Source organism: Malurus melanocephalus, unplaced genomic scaffold (genome assembly GCF_030028575.1).
Source record: "Malurus melanocephalus ecotype Western Australia unplaced genomic scaffold, MMel_1.1 scaffold_771, whole genome shotgun sequence".
Lineage (NCBI taxonomy): Eukaryota > Metazoa > Chordata > Aves > Passeriformes > Maluridae > Malurus > Malurus melanocephalus.
Window position 1 is genome coordinate 157,011 of NW_026624003.1, and position 8,965 is coordinate 165,975.

The window sequence follows — 8,965 nt, forward strand, 5'->3', positions numbered from 1 at the left end:
AGCACAATTCCTGCTCTCCCTGTGCAAWCCCAGCTTCCCAAAATGTGCCGAAAACAAGAATCATTTGGGAATGGAAAAGTCCCTAAAATCATCCAACCCCATGGAAATGGGGAATTGCTTCCTGTGAGGAGCTTCTCCCTCTCCTCTGGGAGGACAGGGAAGCTYCTGACTGCACTTCCCACCCCAAATCCAGGGAAAAATGGGGCCCTTCCCACTTTTCTTCCAGTGCTGAAAGGAAAAATCAGATTCCTCCTTTTCCATCTCCTTCCCAAACCCAAATACTGGAATTTTCTGGCTTTTCCCRCCCTGGATCTGAAGGAATCCCCGCACCAACGTTCTGCATTTATTCCAACCGGGATTTGGGAATTGCAGCCGGGATTGCTCCAGAGCAGAGGGATCACGGGAAGGGGGCGGAAAAAGCCTCCAGCACCATCCAGGGAACGGCAGGACCCGAAAAAGGAATTTCCCGAGTGGGAAAAGTGAGCAAATCCCGAGGAATTGGGAACGTCCTGTAGAGGGCACAGCGAGCCCGGGAACGCAGTGCTGCAAATCCAGGGATTCCCGAGCCCTTCCCAAAGAACAGCGGGATCACAGCGCTGCAAATCCAGGGATTCCCGAGCCCATCCCAGGAACAGCGGGATCAGGAGGGGCTGGGGCTGAGCAGCGCTGCAAATCCAGGGATTCCCGAGCCCTTCCCAAAGAACAGCGGGATCACAGCGCTGCAAATCCAGGGATTCCCGAGCCCATCCCAGGAACAGCGGGATCAGGAGGGGCTGGGGCTCCGGATTCCCGGGAATCCTCACCCTTTGGACGTGCTCATGTCCACGGGCTCGTCCCCCGCCGGCAGCTCCACTTTGATGGTGGCTTTGACTTCCCCGCTTTTCAACAACCCCGGCATTTTCCCGGCCCCGGGATCTGCCTTGATTTTCACGTCCCCCTCGGCGCTGAGCTCCGACCCCGCGGTTCCTTTTTCCATCTTGAGTTTTTTATTTTCCAGCTCGGGGGGAGCCGCATCCTGCTCCAGGGCGCGCTTCTGGCTGCGGGTCCGGCATGAGTCCTCGCTCATGGTGAGATCCTGGAGAGGGGAAAGCCCGGGAAAGGGGTCAGAATCACCGGAAAGGGGGTGGAAAATCCCAGAAAAGGGGGTAAAAAATCCCAGAAAAGGGGGTAAAAATCCCAGAAAAGAGGGTAAAAAAATCCCAGAAAAGGGGGTAAAAAATCCCAGAAAAGGGGGTAAAAATCCCAGAAAGAAAAGACATCAGGGAGCTTAAAATTCCCTGGGAAAAGGAGACACCAAGGGGTTAAAAAATCCCGGGATCAAATCCCTTCAATTCCAAACAGGGCAAAGTCCAGAGGGTGCTGGGAAARAAGTCCGGGAAGAGCAGCCCAAGGGCTGTTCCCAAATCCAGCGGGTCCAGCCCCACTCCCGCTTTTCCTGTGSAGCAAAATCCAGCTGGGAACAGACTCCAACTCCAGGGGGAGCATCCAGGAGAAATCCCACCTGGAATTCTGGGATGGGAGAGGATCCAAACCTCAGCATTCCCTGGGAATTTGGGATCGCTCCGGTCCCTGTTCCCGTGACCCTTCCCAGATCCAGCCAGCAGAGAACTCCCCAAAATTCAGGTTTTCCAAACTGGATCTCCTGATGGAATTCCAGCAGGAAGAGGGATTTGGGTGTTGGGAATTGGAAGAGAAGGGGGAAATGGGTTAGGAACAGAGCAGCTGGAACTGCAGCAGGACSCCCCTCCCGGGGCTGTGGGACGCAGAAATCCCATGGATTTCCGGGGGGTTTTTGGCAATTTCATGGAGCGGCAGCAGCTCCAGGAGTCCCAGGGTTTTTTTGGGAAGTGCAGGCTCCTGGAGAGGCCCGAATTCCCGGCTGGAAGGAGCCAGGCAGGCGTTCCCAGCCGGGGGGAGCTGGGATTGCTCCGGGATTGCTSCGGGGATCATCGGGAGCTGAGTCAGGCTCTGATCCCGTGACCCTTCCCAGGGCTCAGCCCGGACGGACAAAGCCTTTTCCAGAACCAGTCTGAGCTGGGAAAGGGAAAGGGCTGGGAAAGGGACACTGCTCATCCTGCCCGGAATCTCTTGGGAGAGCACAAAAAACCCCAAACCCTCTGGAATTCCCAACTCATTGAAGCCCTGGATCTGCCTGTGATGCCGTCTCTGTTTTCCGTGGGGAAAAGAATCCCAAAATTCCTTATCCTGCCTCCCAAACCTTCCCTCCTTCCAGGGGGAACAGAAACCTGGAGGAATTCCCGGTGTTTTTCCAGCAGGATTCTCCTGGATTCTCTTCCAGGAGAATTCCGGCCCCTCCAGTGCCCAGGGCAGGGAAAAGGGGGAAAAGAGGGGAAAAAATCCCTCAGAAGTTGCAGGGAAACCTTGGAAARGAAAGATTTTAAAGTGAATTTTCCAGGTGTGGTTCCAGCTGCTCCAGGAATGGGAATGAGGTTGGAATTGGAGCAGTTTTGGAGAGAAATTCCTGATGAAAATCCCAATTAAAATTCCAGTTAAAAAGGACAAACTTGTCTGGAAATTCATTTTTTTTCCCCACATCTCTTCCTCTCCAGGAATTCCTCTCTATTCCCATCCAGTTCCTGGAATTCTGGGAGCCCAAAGCCAAAATCAGCAACCAAAATTACAGGAAAAAAAGGAAAAAAACCCCTGAATTCCCAGAGGTGGAAAAGTGGGATTCAAACACATCTAGGGTTCCTCAGGGAATCTTTTCCATGGATTTGCTGCTCGTGAGGATTCCCTGGATCCCAGCAGGGATTGATGGATCATCCCCACAACATTCCTGGGAATTTCTTTCCCTGAGGATTTTTTCCCTCGGAACTCGCTGATCCCGAAGCCAGGAGTGGGATATCCTGGGAAAACCCATGGGAATTCCCAGCAAATAACCCCAATCCCTGGACGTGCAGGAGCGCAGCAAATCCATGGAGATTCCCAAAGTTCCAGCCGGGAATTCAGCACCTGTCCCGCGATTCCCAGCCCGAAGCCATGGACACCAACAGGTGGGAATGAGGAGAATCCCTGGAGCAGCCCCAGCCCCAGAGGGGAGCGGGGCGGGGAGGAGGCGGAGCCGCCGGGATTTCGGGATTTTGGGATTTCGGGATTTCGGGATTTCGGGATTTTGGGATGGGGATTCCCGGGAAGGGGGGCGGCTCCGGCTCCCGGCGGAATTCCCGGCGGGCTCGGCATTCCAAGGGTTAAGCGCTGCCATTTTGTTCCCGGACACTTCGGGAATGGCACGGAAATGGCAGCGCTTAACCCTTGGAATGCCGAGCCGGCAGTGGGAATTCCCGCCCGGCATTCCCGGGATTCCCGGCCCGAGCCCCCGCCCCGCTCCCACCGGGATCAATCCCGATTCCCCCGGCCATTCCCGCAATGGGAATTCCCGGCATTCCCGGGATCCCGCGCAGCTCCCGCACCCCGAACCCGCGGGAAGCTCTCCCGAGGATGCTCCGGCGCTGGGAAAAGCGCGACAAAACCGGGAAAAGTTTGGGATGAGGTSCCTGGAGCAGCCCGAAGGGGCGGGAAGCAGCTCCAGGAATTCCAGCCACGGGGATCGGCCGCTCCCGAGCTCTCCCTCGGGAATTCCGGAGCTGCGGGAAGCGSCTCAGCCCCTCCCGGATGGAATTTTTTATCCAAAGGAATTTTTTAAGGAGCTGAGCTCAGCCGGGATTTTGGGAGCGGAATTCCCGCTGCTTCCCACGGRATTTGGGGCAGCTCATCCTTAAAAATTCCTCATCCTGGAAGTTTGGAGCACCAAAGGCTCTGGGGACGTGGGAAAGGAGCATCCCAAAATTACCGGGAGCTGGAGAAAGGGGGAACAACGGCTGCCTGGAAAAATCCAGGCAGGAATTCCGGGAATTTCGATCAAATTCCAGGTGAACTTTCCCGGGGGGAGATGGAATTATGGGAGGAATTTGGTGGCTTTGATGGGAATTTTCAGGGAATTCTGAGGTTAATGGGAAAATTGTATGAAAGCCACTAAAATGCCTTCCAAAATCCAGTTTTCCCRCTTTTCCTGGGGGAATTACTCCCAAATTATTCCCAGCTGGAATATTCACGGCTGGACACAGCAGAGTCCCAGGCTGGGCTTTTTGGGAATGAGCTGTGGGATTTGGGATGGGACCCCTGGGACTGCACAGGAGGAAACCCAGGAGCAGAATTCCCAACTTTTCCTGGATTTTCCAGGYCCATCTTCCCCATTATTAATTAATCATTAATTAATTATTAATCATTATTTCTCCATTTTATTTTCCCTCCCAAACTCCTCCTTTAAGAGAGCAGAATTCCAAGGGTTTTTTTTTTGGTTGGGAACAGCTTTAAATATTCCGGAATTAATTTAAATGTATGTGAATTGATTTGACTATTAATGCATTGATTTGAATATTCATTGTTCAATTTAAATATTAATAAAGGTGATGGCGATCGGATCCTTCCCAATGAATTCCTCGTTCAGGGAGAGCTCCTGGAATTTACGGCCAAAATTCCATCCTTAAATATTCCCAATCCCCAGCAGCTTTCCCAGCCCCAGACGCCGGGAACGCGGGAATTCCAAGCTGGGAATTCCAAGCAATTCCTGCATTTTCCAGCTGCAGCTTTTCCAAACCCAAACACTGCTGCTCATTCCCACAGGGAATTCCTTCACCCCGGGATTRTCCCAGAGGGAAGCAGGAAAAGCACCACAAGGGGAAATCTGGATTCCAGAGGAATCTTCTTATCCAACCATCAAATTTCCCAGCTTTTCTAAAAGGAATTTGAAGACAAAATCAATTTTTTTATGGATTTCCTCAGGTTTGGGATTAAAAAAAAATGGGATCCCCTCCAGCCCCAGAGCCTGGGACAGGCAGGACTGGGGGGAAAAATCCCACCCCGGGATCCATCCCAAAATCCCACCCCGGGATCCATCCTGGAATTCCTGCTGGGATCTGTCCCTAATTCCTGCTGGGGGACGCTGCCGGCGGGGACGGGGGAGACACGGATGGGACAGGGGAACACCTGGACAGGTAAAAACAGCGACACGGGGAGGGGACACTGCGACAGGGGACAGTGGCACAGGGAGGGTGGCACAGGGGACAATGGCACAGGGGACACTGCAACAGGGGACAATGGCACAGGGGACAATGGCACAGGGGACAATGGCACAGGGGACACTGCGACAGGGGACAGTGGCACAGGGAGGGTGGCACAGGGGACAATGGCACAGGGGACAATGGCACACTGAGGGTGGCACAGGTGAGACAGACCCTGCACAGGTGAGCCCTGCTCAGGTAAAATCCTCCACCTGCCGGGGCAGAGCTCGGCCGCAGCTCCTCCCTCCCTGAGCATTCCCAAATCCCAAATCCCAACCCCCAAATCCCAAATCCCAAATCCCAAACCCCAACCCCCATTCCCAATTCCCATTCCCGGCGCTGCCCAACGCTCCCGATCCCCTGCCAGAATCCCGGTGGGAATTCCAGCGGGTTTGGATCCTCTCATCCCAGCCCAACCTCCCCAGCTGAACTTCCCAATCCCACAGAAAATCCGGGAGATTTCCCTCCTCGGGAATTGGGTTAAACTCAGGGGAACAGAGGTTTTTGGGAATCGTGGAGCTCCTCCCCAGCTTTTCCAGGATTAAATTCCAGCCTCCTGGCCCAGCTCCCCAGTTCCAGCACTGGAATTCCAGCCCACGGCGTGCCAGATTCCCATTCCATGGAATTCCATGGAATTCCCAGCTCCTACCTGTCAGGGACGGTCATGGGTTCCCGCTGGGATCCAGCCAGAGCTGCGGATCCTGAGGGGAGAGAGGATGATCAAAAATCCTGGAATAAAAACCTTCCCCAGGGAATCATCCCAAAACTCGGAYCCCAATGGGGATTTCAGGAAAGGAACTTTTGGGGTTTTATCTGGAGTTTTTTGGGCTTTCCTGTAAAGTTTTAGGGAGGAGCCAACTCCTTCCTGATCCCCTGCAGAAGYGACATTCCCGACTTTCCCCAAGGAGAACAAGGCYGGGATTTATCCYGRATTTATCCTGGAGATCACTGTCCAACCTTAAACCCCACATCCCATTGGGATTTACCCCAACAGCAGCCCCAWGTCCCGGCAGGAAATCCCTGGAATCCCAACCCGGGGAGAATCCCATAGAAAACCCGACTCCAGAGGGGCTGGAAAACTGGGGCAGGATTTCCATGGATCCTCGGGAACACGGCCGGGACAGGGCCAAACATTCCCTGATGGATCAACGGGAATCCACGGAAACAGCCCCGGGATTTGGGAATTCTGGGACAGCTCAGCCCCGGGATTTGGGAATCCCAAAGCTATGGCAGCACCATGAAAATTGGGAATTCTGGCACCACAGTCAGCCTTGGGAATTGGGAATGCCCAAACCATGGCACAACAATGGGATCTGGGAATCCCAAAACGACGGCACCACCACGGGACTCGGGAATCCCAACAGCAGAGCACAGCCACGGGATTTGGGAATCCTGAGTGGGAATTGTGGGATCAAACACCGAGCACAGCAAAACCCAGGGRTTGTTCTGCCTTTCCCAGCAGAACTCCCGGATCCCGCGGGATCGCGGCACCGGAGAGAACCTGAGATTCCCAAGTTTTCCTACGGATCAGGGAGCCGGAGCTTCCCAAAACTTGTCCARGGATGAGCAGGGCCTGGAGCATTCCCGGTGTCCGGAGGATCCCCAGGAGCTGTCTGACCCCACATTCCAAAGGTTGGGATTTCCCTGGATCCAGCCCTGCCCGAGCCTTTCCCGAGGTGGGAATTCGGGGCTGGGAAGCTCAGGAAATCATCCCAGAATCCACGGAGAAATGTTGGGAGGGATTCCTCCGGGAGCAGCTGCTCGGGATCCGTGGAATTGCAGCTCCAGGGTCTCCCAGCCCGGAATTCCAACATCCCACAAAGCCAAATCCTCTGAATCCTCTCACATTCCAGGCTTGGATCTTTCACTTCCGAGGGATTTGGGGGTCTYGTTCCCATAAAACAACTTCCAAATCCAGGGAAAAATCCCGGAATTCATCACCCACTGGGACAAAGAGCAGCTCGGACCTTTCTCTGTCATTCCAAGTTTTCCTCTTCCCTCTGGAATAACACCCCMATTTTTCCACAGGAACTCCAGGGACCCCATTCCCACCAACATTCCTGAATCCCACCGGGAAAAACGATCATCCAGGAAAATCCAGGAGGGATTTATCCCACAAAACCRAGCATCCCAAATTCCAGAGAAAGCCATGCTGGGGACTCTCCATGGAATTCCTGCCGGACAAACCTCCCCAGGCAATCCAGGGAAGAGAATTCCTGCACTTTTCAGAGGCTGAAAATTCCCATTCCACCCATTCCAAGTCCAATGAGAAATCCCAACCTTGGGATTCGCTGCCACAGAGGGCTCTGGATTCATGAGGAAAAACTTCCAAGGATTTCCTGCTCCAGCAGGAGAATTCCCAGTGCAAATTCCAGGSTCCAGTGGGGTTTTTAAGCTCTGAAATTCCCGGATTCCTCCCAGGACTCTTCTAAAGAATTCCAGGAAAAGTCCCGGGATAGAAGGAAGTCCTGGAGCAGGTCTGACCATCGTGGAATGGGAAATTCCCTGGGATTTTTAGGAATTCTGAGCCATCCTGTAGCATCCAGTGGTGTTTCCATCCAACATCCCAGACTGTGGAGCTTCCCCGTGCTGGCAAATCCCGGTGGGATCTTSTCACACCATCTCCAAGTTTCCTTTGGGAAGAGGGAAAAAAGCTCCTTCCAGGGGCTCTGATCCCAAAGCTTCCAAATTGGGGATATGGGAATAATTGGATTCCTGGCATATTCTCCACACACCAAATCAGGAATTAATTCCCACAGGGAATGTTCCAGCTCCGAGTCCTGCCAAAGAGGGGCACGAATCTTCCAAGGAATTTTGGTGGTTCCTCCAAAAGTTCAGGATTTTTCCTTCAGATGTGATGGAAAATGGGATGRACATGGTGGATGTGAGCTGAGATTTCCCCCTTCTCTGCGAAATATCCCAAATAAGAGGGAATTCGGGATCCCGACATTCTGCTGTCAGATTTTGTTCCTTTTCCACGGAAAAAAAAAGCAAGTCTGGAGCGAGATTTTCAGGAAATTGGTGCGGGATCCCTTTGGGACACAACCAAGTCCATCCCTGGGAATTCCCAGATCTCCCTTCATTCCCAGGAACAGGAGCAGCTCCAGCCCTGTGATCCCGAGCCTGGGAATTCCTGTGGGAATTAGAGGGACTGGCCCGGAGCCGTTCATGTTTAAGAGGATCTCGGAAAATCCCATTCCTCTGGAATTAGGGGCTCCCTGGAGCTGCRGGACGCTCGGAGCCACCCTCGGATCCAGGAGCAGCACAGACCTGGAATCCTCTGCATTTCGCTGGGAAATCGTGGAATTCCAGCTTTCCAGCTGTGCTTGAGGCCTGGAATTCTTGGGAAGTTCATTCCATAATCCATGGATGGTGCTCCCGGAGAGCTGAGGATGCTCCAGAACCTTCCTGGGAGAAGCCGGAGAGGGACGAGCGCAGGATTCCCGGGAAAGCTGTGGCTGCTCCATCCCTGGAAGTGCCCAAGGCTGGCTTGGATGGTGGGAAGAGTCCCTGGATGATCCTGGAGCTCCTTCCCACCCGAACCACTCCAGGATTCCAGGAAGGGTTTGCTCCGTATCAGGACTTCCAGTCCCTGTCCCAGATCCTGATCCCGGTCCCTGATCCCACACAGATCCCTGTCCCTGTCCCCGATCCCACACAGATCCCGGTCCCCGATCCCACACAGATCCCGGTCCCTGTCCCTGATCCCACACAGATCCCTGTCCCTGTCCCCGATCCCACACAGATCCTGATCCCTTTCCCACTGATCCATGGCAGATCCCGGTCCCTGTCCCCGATCCACGGCAGATCCCGGTCCCTGTCCATGATCCCACACAGATCCCGGTCCCTGTCCCTGATCCATGGCAGATCCCGGTCCCTGTCCC

At 54.1% G+C, this 8,965-nt stretch overlaps 1 protein-coding gene across 1 annotated transcript in view; it reads right to left on the bottom strand.

Annotated features, from left to right (window-relative positions):
- Positions 1 to 8,965, bottom strand: part of GATAD2A (GATA zinc finger domain containing 2A) — a 20,787-nt gene that overhangs the window by 9,325 nt on the left and 2,497 nt on the right. The window contains 3 exon segments of the mRNA XM_057385008.1: positions 757 to 807; positions 809 to 1,075; positions 5,731 to 5,782. Of these exon segments, the coding sequence (XP_057240991.1) occupies positions 757 to 807; positions 809 to 1,066 (309 nt within the window). The 5' untranslated portion in view covers positions 1,067 to 1,075; positions 5,731 to 5,782.